At 38.8% G+C, this 20,393-nt stretch overlaps 1 protein-coding gene across 2 annotated transcripts in view; it reads right to left on the minus strand.

The window, feature by feature from the left end:
* Positions 1–640: 640 nt before the first annotated feature.
* Positions 641–20,393, minus strand: part of LOC139117307 (bone morphogenetic protein receptor type-2-like) — a 102,461-nt gene continuing 82,708 nt past the window's right edge. For both annotated transcript variants that reach the window (XM_070680296.1, XM_070680297.1), the window contains exons 4-8: positions 10,644–11,201; positions 9,741–9,901; positions 9,017–9,164; positions 8,222–8,358; positions 641–7,379 (exon numbers count right to left, since the gene is read on the minus strand). In XM_070680296.1, the coding sequence (XP_070536397.1) occupies positions 5,100–7,379; positions 8,222–8,358; positions 9,017–9,164; positions 9,741–9,901; positions 10,644–11,201 (3,284 nt within the window). In that variant the 3' untranslated portion in view covers positions 641–5,099. The remainder of the gene's footprint in view (positions 7,380–8,221; positions 8,359–9,016; positions 9,165–9,740; positions 9,902–10,643; positions 11,202–20,393) is intronic.

Here is a 20,393-nt window from a genome sequence, read left to right on the forward strand (position 1 = left end):
AACGATGAAATTCAGTCACTGACAGCAATACTGTCAAGGTCGGTTTGCAAATTCTGTATGAATAAACCTCTAACTTTGGCAAATATTTTGAATGCATAAAGGAAGCTTTATAAGAAATGAAGTTGAGCAAAAAAGGGGATCATCTTAAATCGTGGTAGTCCAATTCCAGGTGGTTTAAGACAACGGAGCATTTACACAAGATATTGAGCAAAGTCAAACTCATTGAGTAGTTCCACTCTGACACAACAATTGGAAATATAACTTTTGACTGAATAACAACTGAATTGACAAATATGGTGTTACTTTTAGAATTATTTCTTTTACAGCTTATTGTAGAGTCAGTTTTTATCTTTTGCAGAGTTGCAGCCAGGGCTTAGAAGGCACGCCTATATACAATGTACATTTCCCTCATCCAAGGGTTGAAAAATTGAGCATCTTCAAGCTTTGAACAGTGAAATCATAGAGAATTGGAACATGCCCCTGTGATTACACTGGACTGTGTTAAACTCAATTTCAGTGGTACCAGGCATAAAAAACGACAGCAGAAGTAGAATATTATGCTTTTGTAACATACTGGTCTACTGACATAATTACACTGTACCATCAAGGCAGATTTATCACTTGTAGAAAGGGGACAAAGTCACAATTTTGGGGCAGTTTATTGGGGTCAAGAACAAACAAGATATCTTTTTACCTATGTCATCCCATTTTCCATATCATAGTTCTACACTTACAGTGCGTTTCACCTAGGTACCACAACTCAGTGTATGAGACGAACAATTTCAAGTACAAAACATACGATTAGCTTGGGTATCACGACACATTTCAAAGCCACCGACTCATCGATTAATTAAAATAAACCAGCATGGGCAGCCGCTCTGTCTAGACTGAGAGATACACTTGATCTACAATGTAACTGGGGTTTTTTTTACAATTTCAGCTAAGAGTTCTAGAGGTGAAGGTATTCTCAAAAGAAACTAATTAAAAAGCCACACATTGTAGATAAAGTGTATCTCTCAGTCTAGACAGAGTGGCTGTCCCATAATGAGTGGGTGACTTTCAGATGTGCTGGATACCCAAGCTAATAGTTTGTTTTGTACGTGGATTGTGTCCGCCTCATATGCTGAGTTGCGGAACCTAGGTGAAACACACTGTGCTATTGAAAACAATGGGGCTCATATCAAACACTGATAACAGAAGGTGATCAAATAACCTCCATGAAAGATACAATGAGTACTTCATAAAACCTTGGTGTACTGTAAGGTAAGTCTACAATTTACTAAAAAGCAGTTGTTAGTTGATGAGCATGGATTTTTTGTAGATACAAGCAATTAAATCACTGGTTTCTGCATCTGTTTTGTCTGTTGGCGGGATTCAAGCTACAGCTTTGTAAACCCCACCAAAGCACCTTTGATAAAATTCTTGTTTGCGGTCTGTGGGTGAGTAAGATTTTCACACAAAATGATGAAATACACAATGAATAAGGTATTGCAAATTGAAAACAGCTATTTTCTTTACCCTGCCAAAGAAATACACTAAAAAATTTGGTGTATGTGATTATATTGTTTTGTTTGTTTATTTGTTTATTTATTTTTCTTACCCAACAGGAGGGTATGTTTGAGGAAAATTTGAGGATGGCAAACAATTTTATCAGAGGCACCTAACAGCAACAGCACATTCCAAGATGTCAAACAATATCTCTGACTTCTCAAGTCCTACAAAACTGACAAAAATAAATGCATGCAAAAAGAGCGACTTCATCCCTCAACTAAATGCTTACTTTTGAATACTAAAGAGAGGACAATGCAAACAATGGTCATACATTTTCAAATCTACATGCTCATAAAGCTTAAAAAATGAATTCCAGATCTTTTATTAAGTACAGAACATTACATACATCATTTACGTGACCTCTACCCTCAAAAACTAATGATATATATGTTTTGTCTGATCTATGTCTTATATATACTTCTACATACATACATTTCATAAGCTACATTTAACATAATTGGGTTGTATTTTATACACCATAAAAGTAATTCCAGACATACATCAAAAGGCTAGGCCTCTTAGGAAGAGAGAGAGAAAGAAATTCACAAAGTGAAACATTTTTTATGTCTGCTTCAGACATCAAGATAGAAATAAAACTTTTGATTTGCACAATTATCTCCTTTTGCACAGTAGAGTTCACGCATATGCTCTTACATGTTTACTTTTTTTTAAAAATCTCACGGTAAAATTTAAAATTGCTCTCATAAATTCAAAGGTGAAAGTTGGAATCGCAAAGGCATTTTGCGCAGTTTATGTGAATTCATACCTAGAAACACAATACTCCAATAATGCGTAGTGGTACGGACTGCAAACAATCCAGCTCAGGCAGGTTGGGGTTACCATAGTAACGGAAAATTTGTTTTCAGACCGACTTTTTTTATGTACAATTCTTTTCAGGTCTTGGACAAAAAGCATACAGCCCTGTCGGTAATGCTAAAAAAGAATGACAAAACCACGGGTGAAATCAACTAATATTGCGTTTTCATTGTGGTTTCAACTCTTGAAGTGATTCTGCTAATTACTTCAAAGATGCTCTATTAAACAAACAAAATGAGCAACTTGTCTTTCTTTTTTTTTTTTAAATCTTTGCACACTTTGACAACTCCATTTTTCAGAAATATATTTGTTTTTTCACATTACCTCTTATAGGTACACTCATAAACACTACATTTAGACTAAACATACAGCTATACTGAGTCATCCATACACTTGCTAGAGTTGAATTTTCTATTTACAAAAAAATGAAAGAAAACAGGTCCAAGAACAGAAAGCCTGGCCTAGCAATGTTAAAAGACATCTACCATGACGACTATGAATGTGATGGCGATGATCAGCACAAAATAGAAATATATCAATAACATGTACTCATAGCTGAAACAGCCAAGCTTGAGATATAAGTGATGCTGCTTTGTAAACCTAACATAACCCTCACTTTTTACAATAAAACCACCATGCTCTTTCCCGCTAATTCCTTTCTCAGAGAAAGAACCATATTCAATCTTATAAGAAACTGAACGCAATCAGCTTTTTTTCAATAAATACTTATACAAGTTTTCAAAATATCTTTTGCAATTAACAAATGTGCTCTATTGTGACTTGCCAAACAAGTCATGCATAAAAAAACAAAGTGTATTACTAGCCTGCCTCAAGAGGGCACTACTTAACCAACACAAGTTTTCTTGACTATAGGTAGTGGGCATATATGTTCAGATATCAGCAATCTGGTACATCACGAAAAATCCGATTGCCAGTTAGGCTGAGCCAATGAAATTTTGTACACTTGGTCTGAGCCAATGACATTTTGTCACGGACATTGTAAAACTTGACATAAATAAGTACAGGTTATTGGCATCAATAATAGACTGACAGCAACAATGCCATGTACAGTCCTTGGTTCCTTTCTATCAGTGTGACAGACTTTATACACAGCTGACACAACACCTTCACTCACCCAAACATGACATCAACTGCGTCTGAACTGTCACAAACTTTGGACACAACAATAACCTTAATAAAATTTTTCAAAAATGGCTTTGCATCATTTACATAAAATCTTCACAAATGATTTTCTAAAACTTGTTTTACAATTTTTTTACCAAAGTGCTTTTAACCATTTTCATCCCCAGCAGTCTTGTGAAACTGCTTTTTCATTTATTCATTTGAGCAGTAAAATTAGCTATTATTTCCCAAGTGGCTGTCCGCGTCAAGAACAGCCTATATATTCCTGTACTTGATTCATGTTATTGTTTACTAATATATTAATCAGCAGATTATGATACAGCCTAATGGGTACTTGAGCGACAGACTTACGGCACAGTCTGTGAACAGTTTTCCAAAACAGTGGTAAAAAAATATGACAACAAGCCAACTGAAACCCATGGAGACAAGTATCATCATATACTGTGCTCTGGGACCACACACAATATGGCAGACTTCAGTCCACGCTCAGGCCTCACTAGCGAGAATCTGACACAATGTGACATACTGTATTCATCCACCATTTCACTGTTTAACAGACAGTGATCTAAGTTTAGTGATAATATACATGTAGTGAACTCAGATTGGTGGTGACAGTAGTTCAGAATATATTGCTTTGTACATACAGCAAATGAATAAAGTTTTTCTCTTCTTTAGAATTATGCAACAATTTCACTCAAATTCTTGTTTCACTACTGTCATGATTCTCTGAACTTGTCTCCTGTATAAGGAACAGGATGATAACTTTGCCCGCAAAGGTCATGAATTGAAAACCTTTGATCTCATTACTACTTAACGAGGAATTCAAAAGCCGATATTTTTGAACCCTTGAATAGTCATGGCGGTTTGAATATGACCTCTAACGTATTGTAACAATGTCACTGTGATTTTAATATACCTGAAGGCATTCCAATTATTGTGAATTCAGTAAACTTGTTTGATATTTACAAAAGGAGGTCGGAGGTAACTTTAAGTGAGGTAAATGTCTTTAACGCTGAAAAACCTTACAGAAGTGGGAGTACAGGGGCATTTCTGAATGTTTCTGTTGATATTACTGAACCATTTTGAGATTCACTGAACATTTAGTACCACAGCCAAAAGTGAATTTCTTCAACAGAAGTGAGGCAAACACTTGAAGTGTTCAAAACTGTTTCAACGGTCGGTGGTTGAACCCCTTCATTTACATGTCCGATACTACACTGAGAAGCATTGTTCTGAGTGCTACAGAAATACCATTGCTCTCATATCTCAGATTGCACTACTGATTTTACCAAACAATGCCCGACTTTGACGGTTTGAGATCTGTTATTTGAGCCCCTGACTCAACAAGTAGTGATACATGAAGACCACTATGTTTGGACAAAAGGAAAAAGAACCCAAAAAAATGTCAACTGCTGTTTATGTACATTTCTGTCTACTGTGAATGCAAGGTCTTTGCTCACAGGACAGAGCAACATCTCAAATTTTTAAACTTAGGCTGTATACTTGGACTGATCAAGAGATGTTTTATGAACCTTAATGGAACAGATTGGTAGATTTGCTTTTTAAAGATTATTTCTCTCCTCTACATTTCACAAACAGGACACTCTGAATGACAACTCGTCATTTGTCTCCACAGCATTTGGTGGGGGTTTGACCACTGTGTCGTGAATTTCGTTCAGCTGATACTGACCGTCTGCCACACTGACAGGGTGACCATTGGGTATCAATGGAGATTTGATGATGTCACCATTGGCAACCTTTTCTGAATTCTGTGAATTCACCTTATCAACAGAGGTGTTATTGTTTGCACTATAATTGTCCGGACCACCTGCAACCTGCGAGTTATTCTTTTCATTGTTACTCTGAGGTGACTTTATGTTGTGTGCCTGACCAATCATGTCGGCCTTATTATTGGGGTACTGCTCAGAGTTCCCATTCTGATGCAAGGAACTCTCTGATTGGCTACTGCTCAGTGTTGTACCTTTGGGCACTATGTTTGGGTCTGAACTGGACATGGACAGTTTATTCATGCAGTCAATGTCAACACTGACAACTTTACGCCTGTCTTTCCCTTTTTTCCGACCTTCCCGCATTTTGACACTGAAGGTTTCATTTGAACCCTGCAGGTCTTTTGCACCCGTTTTTGTGCCATTCTTCCCTTCATCATGGACAGCCATTTTGCCAGTTATAAGTTTGTAAGGAGTGCTTCTCCTCTTTGTTTTCTTTTCGGTTTTTATCTCCAACACATCAGGGTGTGGTCTGGATTCTTCTGAGGACGTTTCAGAGGACAGAGACAATGCAGTTGACCGCGGTTCTATTCGTGGGCCATTCCCTGCTTCTTCAATGCTGTCATCTCCCCGCGTACTGACAGGTTCATAGCCATCTCGTCTCATTCTGCTCGGCTGAGGGACGACGGGTACATTCACTACAAGAGGTTCCTGCGGCTGTGCCTGAGCAACTCCTCTTTCTAAATCCCTGCTGCTGTATTCCCTGGTGGCCTGCGCTGCTGTTACTTTGCTACCTTTGCCCTTTGACTTCCCTCGCCGGTCATTCTGTGACACTGTCACTTGATAACACTGGGGTTCGTTGGGTTCCATTTTCGCGATACCCGTCTGGACCGCACTCTTGGAGCTGCGGCTAGAGTGAGGCACATACATTGCAACAAGTTTCTTCTTCATGCCGTTGAGTCCAGCACTGAGCGCCAGAGAAGTTGGCCTTTTGACACGATCTGGTGGAAGTACTTGGGCACTGGGTGCCGGATGACTAGCCTGTGCACCCATGTACGATTCTAACTGACTTGTGCTCTGAACTGGCGGCATTGAATCCCCTGAGTCACTCATGCTCAAGGGGTTAACGACCTGTCCTTCTACAGTCATTCCACCTGGCATGTGTGGCAGTCGACTGTCCCCAAAGTTCTGCCACCTCTGCGCTACAAGCTGTTCGCGGTGTCTATTGGTATCAGTCTTAAATTTGCCTCGAGAGGCAGCACTGATGGAGCGTGCACGTGCTTGGTTTACGGTCAACTGACCCCAGGATGGGATGCTGGTATGCCGCTGAAGAACGTTCTGTTGTTTAGGCCTAACACTCACATTGGAGCTCGATAAGTTGTCCGTCATTTGGTCTCTAGCAAGGCTCGGCCTCATTTCTGCGGACACCAGGGGTCTACTTGGTGACGTGGAGGGCTCACTTTGCACTGAGTACTCTAGCGACGATCCATAACCTCCACTAAATTTCAAGTCTGTTGTAGCACCTTGCATGTCTTCATCAGAATAGTGGAGATTCTTTGGATCAACAGTCTGAGTGCAACTGAACTCTCCAAGGTTAATGTCGGACGTCGCAGACAAACTTGTACTGATTGTATCCGGTGAAAGATGGCGGCTGTGGCGATCAAATCCAAGGCTGCTGAGGACGTTCCGCTCAGCAGTTGAGCTGACTGACGTTGACTGCTCCCTACTTACAGTTCTCTGCGGAGGCACAGCGTGTTCAACATTGGCATTGCGATCCAGCAACATCTCCTCACCTTGTGCAGAGGCGTTCTGCACGTCACCTGCACGGCCACGTCCGGCATGATGCTGCATGCCCGTGAAATTACTGTTGTGATCCACAGTGTCCGTGGTGTTGATGCCGTCATCAGCGTTACCACCCATTCCATGGTGGTCATTTTGCAGATTGATATTCCGATCTGTGGTTGTCTGTGTTGTGCCAGTTCCTGCTGAGGATGTTGGGTTCACTGTAGGGCTGACCACTTTATTCTTATCCCATAAAGTCATCAATTCCAACATACGTTCTTCTACACAGAGGGCTGTCAACCTTGCCTCGGCATCCTGATCCCAACAGTCTTCCATGGTTTCCTTCAAAGACCGTACCGCCTGCAACGAGAAAGATAAACATAATACACCGTTCTCTTGTGTACTCTTGCATGCATCCGTATGTTTGTGGTTATGGTCTCCATGACCATTAACATATGGGATACCATCAAACATTCTAATTTAACATAAGGCAATGAATTGGTGTTAATCAAAATTGTAACCAGTTAGCTTGATTACTAAACCACCTTTAACTTGAGGTGATGGATGCAGCAAAATGTGCTTGTAATCCAACATCTTTGCTATGAAGTGGGTACCATAGGTTGCTGGTTTGAACCAGAAATATTACTGAACTTCGAGCTTTTACAAGTATGTACATAACAGCTCTGAACAGCTGGAACTAGCCCAATTCTCATCGTCAACAGTTCACCAATGCCTATTGTCATGAATATGGCCAAGACATTCGTTCGTTTGTTTGTTTTTTTTCAATTTTTAAAACTTGTTATTTTATTTCTGCATTATGTACAAGGTTCGTTGGCTAGTCCACCAGTTTAAACTACTTTCATAATCAGCACTGCCTGGTTTGCCACAACTGGTAAGGTGACCTTCCAAGCAATGAACCTACTGTAAAATAAGTCTTTTTGGCTAGCATCCTTTTTTAGCTAATTTAGCCAAGTGTTTAAAATTGCTAATTTAAGATGCCCCTAATGTAAACTTTTCTTCATATTTACTATGGTCAAGATGTCTTTTTGGCTAAATTTAACAAGCCACTGGTTGCATTGAAAATCTAAAATCAGCTAATACAAAGTGTTTTACAGTAATACTTTGCATAAAGGGCAACTTCATGTACTGTGGCATGTACTTCATGTATTTTGGCTACGGCATGACTCTACTTGTTTGCTTACATGGTGGTTTTCCTTCCAAGCATCAGGAAATTGCGGCCTCTTCTTCTCCCGGGACACTAACACCTGCATTTCTTCAAAGTTTGGATGCTGACCAATTATCGCTTCAAAAGGCAGTTGATAATCTGGCACTGGTACACCTGCTCAAAGGAGGGGGAAAACATGTCAAGATGATGAAGTACGCCGATGAATGAAAGAATGTATGAATGAAGAAATAAACGAGATGAGCTGATAACTTGATTGCTTTTTGCAATTAAGCCTTTCAAACGACTAATCTTCAGTGAAACACTTCAATCAGAATTCAATTTAAGTAATTTGTTCAATGCAAGGCCACATCCTTGTTGTGCTGCTTGTAAAATTAATTTACGATAACATAATGTAATATTTGAAAAAACCTAATTGAGCTTGCTCACATGGATTCATTCAATTGCTAAATCAATTATATTTGATTCAATCAACAAAAAACTGATTCTGTCTGAGTTTTGTCATTGGTACATTAGCAGAAATAAAATATAGTCTAGGACCGAGGACTAACAAACAGAGTTAAAAGACTGACTGATTTCAAGGAGCACAGAGGAGAATAAACTTCTGCTAAAAAACTATTGTGTTTTAATTAACCCTTTCACCATCATGGTTTAGCCCAAACCCATTGCTATCAGTGTTGACTGTGGACCTGTTTACAGCAGATTGGGGGTGAACAGGTTTACATGGGCCAATTCACTTATTCTATCAAAAAATGGTAAAGGAGTTGTGTTATCCATATATTCTCTGTGAGAAATCCAAATTTACGAAGCTCACCTGGGAAAAGATCATAGCACCTGGTTGCGATTTCCCAGAGGACCAATCCCATGGCGTAAACATCAACTTGTTTCAAGGCAACTTCACAGTCTCTTAAATTGACAGCACCATCTAGCACCTCTGGTGACATATACCGAAGTGTACCAACCTGTGAAGATATGCCACCATTAAGAAATCCTGTGCCTAGTTTTATGAGATCTCCAACACATAAAGTGGCTGTCACAAACTCTGCCAAAAACTCACCAACATGGACAACCAGCCTGAATGTGATAAATGGCCTTTAGAGCAAAGTTTGGTTTCAAAGTGGTCGACTTCAACTAACCCATGTCTACCATTTTGATCAACCCTATTGTTCAGGTAGAAAATTTAAAAATGTAGTTGCCATGGTTGATGGGATATTCTCTCCCCATTTTCACCGACACAAAGAAAGACATTATGATCTCTTCTGTGCAATTGTCAACACTCAATGTAACACTGGAGATGATGTGCACAACACAGTCAGAAATGAATGAATGAATGAATGAATGAATGAATGAATGAACGTGTGTGTATGGATGTATGTAGGTTACTAGGTATGTATGTCTATGGGTGTATGCATGTGTATGTTTGTGTGTATTTGTGTGTAGATTTGCACACCTAAACACTACACAAATCCTACATGAACACCACTACATAGCACTTCACACAAACAATGTATGTCTATTACTCCAAAAGAACAACTTACATCACTGATTGAGGCAGTATCTTCTTCTCCAGGTCTTACCATTCTAGAGCCAGACAGCTGCATGGAAAACCCAAAGTCTGCAATCACACATGTGTTATTTCCTTTTACCAGGATGTTGCGACTGTTGAAATCCCGGTGAGCTATTGCTGGTTTCCGCTTTCCTGTAATCCATCACATCAGAAAAAGACAGGATAATTGTGAATTTCTAGTGACAGCACATGACTTTTGATATCAAAAATATGTTTGGATTACCAATATTTCCAGGGATAGACTCAGGTCATCCAAATGCCCGTACTAAACTGGGTCCAGGGTCATGTCAGGTAGCCCTGTTTGCTATCAAGACAAAGACGGCAGATGGGAAAGGGAAACAATCAGCAAGAGTTGTATCATTAGTCTTTTCAATGGTGTAGAGATGTTAGAAGCAAAGGTGTGAGTGATACCTATTCAGTTCTATCCTGCTGATATGCAGTGTGCTCGGAAGTTTATATCTGATTGGTTGATTGTCACTATTCATGGCAACTTAGGGAGTCTATTTGTATTATTCAGTTATAATGGTCACATTCAGCCAACCAACTGGATAACAGCTTCCAAAACGCTGCACATTAGCCCATTCTGTGTGTAGAAGTTGCCAGTATTGGCCGGACTAACCGATACTGTTAGAGCGATGATGTCGTATCCATAAACAGATGGCATTTTAAAGACAGTTCATCATTGTAACAATATTGTTGCAATTTTAATTGAGGAGAAGATGCTAAACAACATATTTGCTATGCAATACATGTTGTATCAAGGTTAAATGAAGAGATTTAAACAAGTGGTTGCCTGTCTGATGACCAAAATTATGCAGCACAGTTTTAAAAGCTGAAGAATCAAGCCATTTGAAATTTACAGTCAGTGCTTTACCTGATTTGCTGATCTCAGAATGCAAATAACCTAAACCACTGGCCATACTCTGTCCCAGCACACACATCCCCATCCAGTGAAACGTGTTGTTCCGCAAGTAGTTCTGCAGTGACCCATTGGGAATGTACTGCAACACCAGTAAATATTCCCTCATTCCGTCCACGGTGATGCGCTCCTCAGCAGCCAGCATTTGCAGAAGGCAGTCATTATCCATGTAAGGTAGGCTGTAAATTTCTTTTTCATTCAAATAGTATGGTTTGAAAGGGCCCTGGAATACTTTGACAGCCACCGTGCCTTCATTCAGCGATCCCTTCCAGACATTTCCAAATCGCCCCTGTCCAATGACGTTCATAAGTTTTAGGTTGTCCATGTCAAATGAAGGTGGTGGGCAAGGTGCTTCCACCACGGAGAGATTAGCCATTGAAGTCTTCCTGGAGCCAAGCCACAGGCGGTAGAGGAAATACAATACAACGGTCAATATGGCAACTGAGCAGACGGAGGCGAGAGCTATGATTATTGTCTCCTCTCTGTAGTTGAATGTCTTGTTGGTGATATAACCTGCAAAGTTAACATAGGAAAGTAGATATTAAATATGCAATCCATGTATGTATAAATTAGCCATATGATACAGACATGTTGTTACATATTTTCTGATGATTTTTACATGTAAAGTATCCTAGGAGCACTGCTGTTGTCATTACTTTAATCCAAGTATTTTTGAGATACTTGTCTTCAGTCTATTGGTCAAGGGAAAACAGGGGTATCTTCTTAGATTCACTTTTTTCTGTGTGAGATCAATTGTAGTTTTGTTTCTGTTTCACAAATTTACATATAAATGACTTGGATATACAGCTTTTGAACAGTTGACATAGTATCATATCTAAGAGATGTTTTACTACAAAACATGGTTACAATACTGGGCTACTTCATTCAACAGGAGCATAATCATCAAAATTAATGTTTGCAGTCCCCCAAAAACATAGGACCCCATTTAGGGGGGATGCTATGAATACATGTATGAGGAAGATTTATCAAAGTGTGGGTTAATGACCACAAGACTTTTGGCCATTTGAGTGTTTACATATTTATATGTGATGGTTTGGCATTTAAAAGGTATCTGCAGTGTTCTGCTGAGGCCGCGGCCTTGCGCCATTGCCGCAAAAATAAAATTGAAGACCCCAAAAAATCAATCATCGGGTCCGCAAGGCGCAGCGCGCCATCAGTCCCACTAAACTTTCGGTAAAAAAATACACTTATTTACGTACTATACGCGAAAGGCCAAACGCGGAAGTAGACATTCCACGCTGCTCATGCGTGCATGCTGCTCGTGAGAACATGAGACGTGTTGCTTCCATAGCAACCTTCAGTGATTTTTTATTTGCATAATCGCGAACTAGGTTGGCTAGATTCAAGTCAGCCAGTCAGGTCTCTGTTAAATTCAATGCCTCACAGTACTCTCTGGAAAGGAAAATTGCTTCCGTGAATAAATCACAACACTGAGGCAGAACACTTCTTAGTTTCTTTGGACCAATTCCGCCCTAAAAAGGCAAATCCAACAACCGGACGAGTGAAGACAATACGATCGAACATGACATCGTGTCTCAGCTGTTTACATCCTCGGAAACTGAAAACCAATGCACGCCGCTGCCATCCACATCGGAAACACGGAAACGCATCAGTCAGAAACAGAGCAGTCTCAAAACATTGAGCAGCCATGCATCGGAAACTCAGCCTCATTGAGGCAGGCCAGTGTTTCCGTTAACGCAAAATCCTGCGCATTTTACGCAAAATTGTTCTGAAATACGCATTGACTGTGTAAACTAATAGGCATAGAGAAATGCCGCCCCATGTCACGACGTACTTGCCGCACTGCATGTATTGCATTGTATTGCCTGAATGTGGTTCAATGCAGGACAAAATTAGAACATATGCACCTGCTTGCAAGTGACATTTATCATGATATTGCAATTTTAGATTTTAGCAGGCCGCAGCAACATATGCAACATTGTATTTCATCATCACAAAACGTCACGTCAATCAGTTCTGTACAGACAATGGCACTACAGATGCAAAAAATTCGAGAATCGATCGAGTCTACGTTGAACTTGTTGGTAACAGTATTTAATACTACACAATACAGTTGGTCATTACGTCGCATGTTATTTGGAAAGTGTTTACAGATGACCATTTAGAATCTGTCGGGTTGCATTCTTGAGAGGTCCCGCTGGACTTTGAACAGTATCTGCTTTTTGTTGGCCCTTTGAAAACACTAATTTCACAGTCAGAAGGTCTTTTCTTTGAACATGAACTCATTGGGCTGCTCAACGATCATATACGGGACTTACATCACGGCATGGCAAGCGTTCAGCTACACCTTGAAGCTCCCCAGGTTGTTGTTTTTATTAATAGAGCATGCGCATTACAGGAAACCCTCAAGTTCTACAGAAAAGACTGCCCAACTCACTTCAGATACTGATTCCTTAGCCGTACGCATTTTGAATACATTTTACGCAAATAAAAACTCAGTAGCGTAAAATCATACGCAAGTTTTGAAATTGTCACACAGGCATGTTCGACGTCTTCATGAAAAATGGTTACGTGATTTCAGCTGGCTCCACAACGATGCCAGAAACACCAAATGACTTGCAAAGTATGCATAAAGCATAATAATAAACGAAATAGGATGACCTGAGACAACATGAATTTCCGAACGAGTACTGTTACTCGCCTTGTAGACTGTAGGCAGAACCATAAAATCGCAGCACTCATGGAATCTGCGAGTTCGAACTTCGAAACAACAACACGGGTATGGCACGTAATAAAGTGTATAACTGTCTTGAGAATGACCCCTTTTTTCAACAGCGACCCACTTTTTGAGCTTCCATGGGCCCTCAGACCCCACTGATGCAAAAGCTTGGCAGAACAAGGTATCTGTATAGCTAATGAATGCATGGACATGTAGCATCATGCAGCATGTAATCAATCACTAAAAATCACTGAAACCTAGTGTCATTCTGATGTAAACTAATATATAATTATACATTTCTTAGGCTGCATAATTAATCTTCATCATCATGGATTCAACCATATCCCTCAATAGTGTTTGAAAATAAAAATATCAAAACTATCATCATATGCTAGAAAAAAAAAACACTCAGCAACACTGAAAGAATAGAACCCATATCATAAGACTAACAAGAAGTACTTTACTGCAATATCCTAGACAGATTTTTCTAATGTAAAAATTGCGAAACGTTTGAGCATTGCATGACAAAACTCAAAATACACAGAAAGTTTGAAGGCTTCAAATAAAAACAACAGATCTGTTTGGGGGCGCTTTATCTCCATACACCGCCTGATTGATTTTTCTGTCGATCTCTCACTGGTCACACATCCGTCTCTCATGCAACTCCCTGAAGGAGACATCCATGGCTGGTTTTGTTTTTATACACTTCTAATTTCAATGACACAGCTGCGTTACTCAAGTATAGATTACTTTGACTTTATCATTCAAAAGGTTGACATGTCATTTGAATGTACTCATTTCATAGCATTTCTATACACTGTAGACACCTTTGGGACACTCAACCTATATCAATGATAAACTGCATCCCCTAGAGCTTTCCCTTGTTCAAAGCATTGTTATCCGCACTTACATGATGTACAACATTTTCTCAGAAGGACAATGATTGTTTCTTACTGTTGGCTACACAACCATACACTGGCGGCATTCCTGATACATTTAGTGTGAAACTTGCAAGGTTTCCAAATTTTCAACACATTATCATGGCTTTTGTGTCCTGATTGCGTATTTTCACAAACTTTTACCCATACCTTCATTGCTAATATTCTCTCTACATGTAAAATATGTATAATTCAGCCTGTAAGATATTCTAAAGCAGGTTACATATTTTGATTTTATTTGCTTGAAAAGTTGACAACAAACTTGCAATGGGGTTCACCCTAAGCAATCAAATACTACGGTGAACAACTCCAAACATTATTTCTTTGTTCAAATTTCTAGACAATACTTCTTTCATTCATTCAGTTTATTGGTAACTCTATACTTAACACTACAGTCCGAAACAAAGCTCTTTTTGAGACAAAATCCACAAGGTGTGAAAACACTCAGAAAACAGGGCACAACCTTATGTTGAACTTTGCACCAGTTCTACAGAATGTAAGAGTCAGGGGTCATGACCTGCATGTTGTTCAAGTCAATAAAGAAAGGCTCTGAAATCCTTTGGATTTACAGGTGTTGACAATTGTTTATTCTAAGTACGCAAATAACACCAAATTGGAAAACAAATACCGGTTTGTAAATGAATAACTCTGCTATGGAATAGCTTTTTCAACTACATCCTTTAGTAGCAAATAAGTATGTTAGTTTTTCTCCACTTCAGTCTTGGTGGTACAATAGCTGGATCTGTACAGCATACATGTACTAATGCAAACTATACATAATTACAATTTTCAAGAGGTTTCCATGGACAACAAAGATGTAAAACTGGCAGTATTTGGTGGTGGCGGTGGTGGGATGGGAGTAGTAGTAGTAGTAGTAGTAGTAGTAGTAGTAGTTGTTGTGATTTATCTATTATTGTGCCATGCAACTCCCTAAGTCGTCCAGCCCAATGGACTAGTAAGTCGCCATTGCCTCAAACATGTGCATATACAGAAACATGCACGGATACAAGTAATAAGGGTAAACAGCTTGGGAAGTGCTACAAACAAATTCTGTGATTCCTTCAAAACATCACCGCTTTGATATATCTAGATAACCCATCAAATGTAACCAGAGAGAAGATATTCTTTCCTTGCTGACTGCCTTTTTTAAAAATACATTTCACAAAAGAGTCTGACTAACATGCAGTCTGCCAGAGGCAGCAAATACTTATCTCCCTGCTAATGGAAAGGACAAGCAAGCTACCATAATTAATTTACATGTAAGATGCACACACATGGGGAAGGGTTGATAAAACAGCATGTAAAATTTAGAAGCTTAGCGATGGTTACTTGGAAACCGTCTCAGCAGATACTTGCAAGACGCCTGTATCTATCAGCATAAGAATCAGAAATTAGCACACAGCAGTTGAATGCTTCAAATGCACCTAGTATTCGTCAATTTATGGTCACATGGTATGTGTGATTTTAGTGCTGGTACATGCAAAAAGCTGTTCTCTTGCATAGCCTCTTGCTGGCTATGCACTGTGGCTGGTGTAGCCTGGCACAGTGAGCTGGAGTAGCCAGCGAGGGGCTGTTATCATTTGCATTTATTGATTTTTTTTAATATTTCTTAATGGCTATGAAAACTATATACACGTACCACTACAGGTATTGTGGTTGGTCCAAATGCTTTGACCTTGCCAATAAAATTAAAGTGATCAAAGATCATAGACACCCTACAGTTAGGAGAGTGAACACGTACATTAGTGCTGGGCAATTCATTACATAATGTAATACAGCATCATTGAAGTACAGAGCCCTGTTACAATTTTCAAGGTTCTGGGGGGGTTTTTGGGTCAAAAACCCATCTGCTGCACGCATGAGAGAAACTCAAAGAGATGGTGCCCCCAGGAAGCAGATAACGCACTGCTTTACAAACCATGGAAAGACACGGTCCTGAAAATGAAAAGTTGGCTGCTTGTGGGGTGTCCTTTACAGGAAAAGAAAATATCTAGTCCGAAGTGCCGCTGTTTATTCCTGAGGAGATCAATTAGCCAGTATCTAGCTTCATCACATACCTTTGTAATTACAGTATCATGTTTACACCCTCTCTCTGCATTAGCACTGTCAATAACAAGTAATTCAATGGTAGCTCTCTACATTTTACATGTGATCTAATCTTCCCTGAATCAGGAAAGCAAGAGTTTGATGATATCCAATACGAAAAATCAACAAAAAACTCAATAAATATATTAGCGCCATCTATATGTGTACATTACTGAAAACTTACAACTTAGGGGAGAACCATTTGATTTCTGGGGGGGGGGATATGGAGGATTTTGAGAAAAAAAAATTTGTCACCAGGTGAGAGAGAAGAAAAAAAAAATTGATCCTGTCATGGCCTGAGAAAAAAAAAATTGTCATAACAGACAGAAGAGAAAAAAAAATTGTCACAATGCACCAGAAATAAGCAAAATTTGGAAACCTTATTCTCATGTATTCTTTGCCAGCGCGCCGCCATAGGCGGCGCAAATGTTTTACCACAAGCAATTCTTATGTTTCTTTTCCCAGCACTTATGATATAAGCATGCACTCCATAGGTCTACTTTACACCTCAGTATACTCAATGTTTTCCTTCTATTTTCTGACCCAAGAAATCATTTCAGGATTTCTGTTGCAATATCTCAATGGCATAGGCACTATCTAAAGGGGACTATGTGACTTCTGTAAATTGTGAAAATTTAAAACACAAGACAGGAGTCGATAAACTAGTGTTAAAACCAATATATTATTTTCTCAATATAAATTTGTTAGAAAGATGTACCTTGACAATGAAAAATTGAGGAAAAACAAAATATAATGAAATACAATGTGTGAGCCTTGTTTTTCTGACCACAAACACCGGATCGCAAACATACCATATTCAGGCTTTTCATTAGAAGCTGGCAGCTGGAGAAATGACACGAGAAGGTCACAGATTTTCCGTTCCTGTATATTTATTTGTCTTCAGTCTCTGGCAAACAGAACTGTCTTTCACAAATTGTATTGCCATTGTTTGGTTGTTGAATATTGTGACTCAAAAACTGATCATGCAAAAAATGTAAAAAATATCAGTGTTCAATGTCATTTTCAAACAGTTTTACCGAGTGCAAAATAAACTGAAACTCCTCTCAGATTGCACTCAGATTGCACCATTAAACACATCAATTTCTCAAAATTTCCAATACGAGAGGGGGAACCCCCTCTCGTGCTCTCCCCCTTGGGGTATTCTAACAGTTTCACTTAGTGAACAAATTAAAAAAACTCTCAGATTGCACCAGACTGCACCATTGCACACATCAATATCTTAAAAATTTCCATGCAAGATAGGGGAAAGCCCCTGTGACACTTTCCCCCTAAGCCTCTCTCATGTTCTCCCCCTGTACTTTCAAATTCTGCCCGGTCAGATATCCTAGTGAAAACCCTGTCATAATATCCATCAAAATTAAACAATATACTATATGATTAGATACTGCGTGATCTTTTATATCTTTATTTTATTGTGACTTTGAATTTCATTTTGATGTGTTCACCTTTTTTGAACCATCATGAGAGCTGATGATAGTCTAGCAGGGTACATCAGGATTTGAAGGGTCTTTACTGTTGCTGTATTTTGTAAATTTTACAATTACATGTATTGGTATTTAACTTTTCTAAGTGGAGAATGGTCAAAATTTCAGAGTTAGAGAGGAAGGTTACTCAAATTCATCATGGTTGGTGAAGGGGGGAGGGTCACTCGAAATTTCGGAGTTTCAGGCCGTCAATAATGACGGCTCCCTTATATACAACGCATTACAAACTTGATGACCAATAAAAAAAAAAATTTGCACTGCTACTCCATTTGAGAAAAAAAAAATTGATGCAGGTCTGACAGTAGAAAAAAAAAAATTGCTGTCACTCTGACAGGAAAAAAAAAATTTGCTCCCATACCCTCTTCCTCCATACCCCCCCCCCAGAAAGCAAATGGTTCTCCCCTTACAGGAGGGTAAGATGGTAATGTAGTACGTCTCAAACGAGTGATGGCTGACAAATTTCTTGATTTTCTGGTGAGAAAATTTGGATCAAGTGTGTTGCAAACACATACTTGCTGGCAATATTCAGGTAACAGCATATGTTTGTTTCCATAAGGCTTGAAAATCACCAAAAACATCTCTTTCCTTCAGCATACAGCCTTGTGAAACAGACTATTTTTGGCGACTATCGACTATATTGACCTTAGGGTTATACATACCCTAGCTGTTACCCTTATGACCAATCAACATGTGTATCAAAATGTATAAAAAATCTCTGAACTAGTTCAAAAAATAGTGTTTCTAGGGCACTGGCCATATCTGATGAACAACTACAACAAGAAATAATTGTTAACTAAAGCTCTGAAGCCATTCTTCTAATAGAATTCCACTCCATCAAAAGAATGAACATTGTAACTACATGTACGATGTAGCCCATTAATTATTTTGACATTATAATTCAAATTTATCAAGAAAAATACTTTATGAGGCATAGAAATCTTTTGTAAAGAGAGATTTGTCATCTTTGTTCACTTTCTATGCCTCTAAAAAACCTCCAAATGAAATTTTGCTGTTGCTTTTCCCTCAAAGCCAGTACAATTTTCTCAGAAAATGACAGAATCTTGACGCCTGAATGGCCAGACAAAAAATAACCATAGTAACTGAGTTTCTTTTCATGGCCCCAGAATGTTCTGCATGGATTAAATGGTGACTCATACTTTTGTAGCACAGTAGTAGACACAGTACAGCCTTTATGGAATTACAGTCTTGACTGCGTCAAAAGCACAATGTCTAAAGTTCACTAGGAATCTACTAAATCACATGCACACCTTTCAAAATTGTGTAATTGATTATGAAACCATAGTAACTTGTGTGTGGCAGGAATTTTACTGAAGTAGAAATATCATAGCATTTATTTCTGTAGCTTTCGTTACCCCTGACCTTTAGTTTTCTTTGGTTTAGCTTCTGTAACCAAAGGCAAGCTTAGTATTCTGGGATGGTTTGTCTACATACATCAGCGTACTGGCTAAGAATGCAATACTCTCTGTTCAAATTTTGTAACCTACAGTTGGTTGATTAGTAAAATATTAGCACTTGTGGTGAAAAACAGTCGTAACATCCTGCACTGCAGTGAATAACCTTTTCATTTCATTTCACTTCATTACGTTGCATACATTACATTACATTACATGATATGATATGATATATGATATGATATGATATGATATGATATGATATATGATATATGTGATATGGTATAATGTGAGACGATCATATTACATTATGTAACATTAAATCATATCATATATTATATTACATCATACTACATTTCAGCAATAAAGCACACCCAGCAATGGTATACCACGAGATTTTGACCAGTTCACGACACACATGCACGAGCGATAGCATGGAACGTCAAACAAAGGATTTTTGCTCAAGCTGTGAGCTTGCACATGTGCAAGCTGTGGCATATTGCAAATATACCACGGTTCTTTTCAGATCGCTGTATTTGTGCAATCAGTATACTGGTATGATATATCATATTTCATTTATCATTGATATCATATCATATTATATTATATTACAAAGCTATTCTTTGCAGTGAAGGCAAGACTGAATATGTTAAAGTCCAAAACTGAACGGCAAACTCTGTAAATTAGAACAATATATAATTTTGAAAAGGAGTTACACTCTCACATGTGTATATTCACATGCATTGTATCTACTATCTTCTTTGTGTCGTCAAAAGTACCATCCCTTTCCACAGAATAAACTCTATTCCAATAACAAGTAATTCACACAAAACTTGCATTTGGTAAGTAAAACATGACAGAACACACTCACTCAACCTGCATTGCAAAGCCCTTTGAGTTGGAATAGAAACAAAATCTTCCACATCAGGAGGGGGAAAAAAGGCAAGGGCCTCAGTTATTGGTTTATCTCACATATTATTAGCAGACACAAAATGCGATGACTCATAGTACAGGGTTAAAACAGGGCACCTCTGAAGTTTTTTGCTTGAATAATACCAAAGCAA

This window comes from Ptychodera flava, chromosome 18, assembly GCF_041260155.1.
Source record: "Ptychodera flava strain L36383 chromosome 18, AS_Pfla_20210202, whole genome shotgun sequence".
NCBI lineage: Eukaryota > Metazoa > Hemichordata > Enteropneusta > Ptychoderidae > Ptychodera > Ptychodera flava.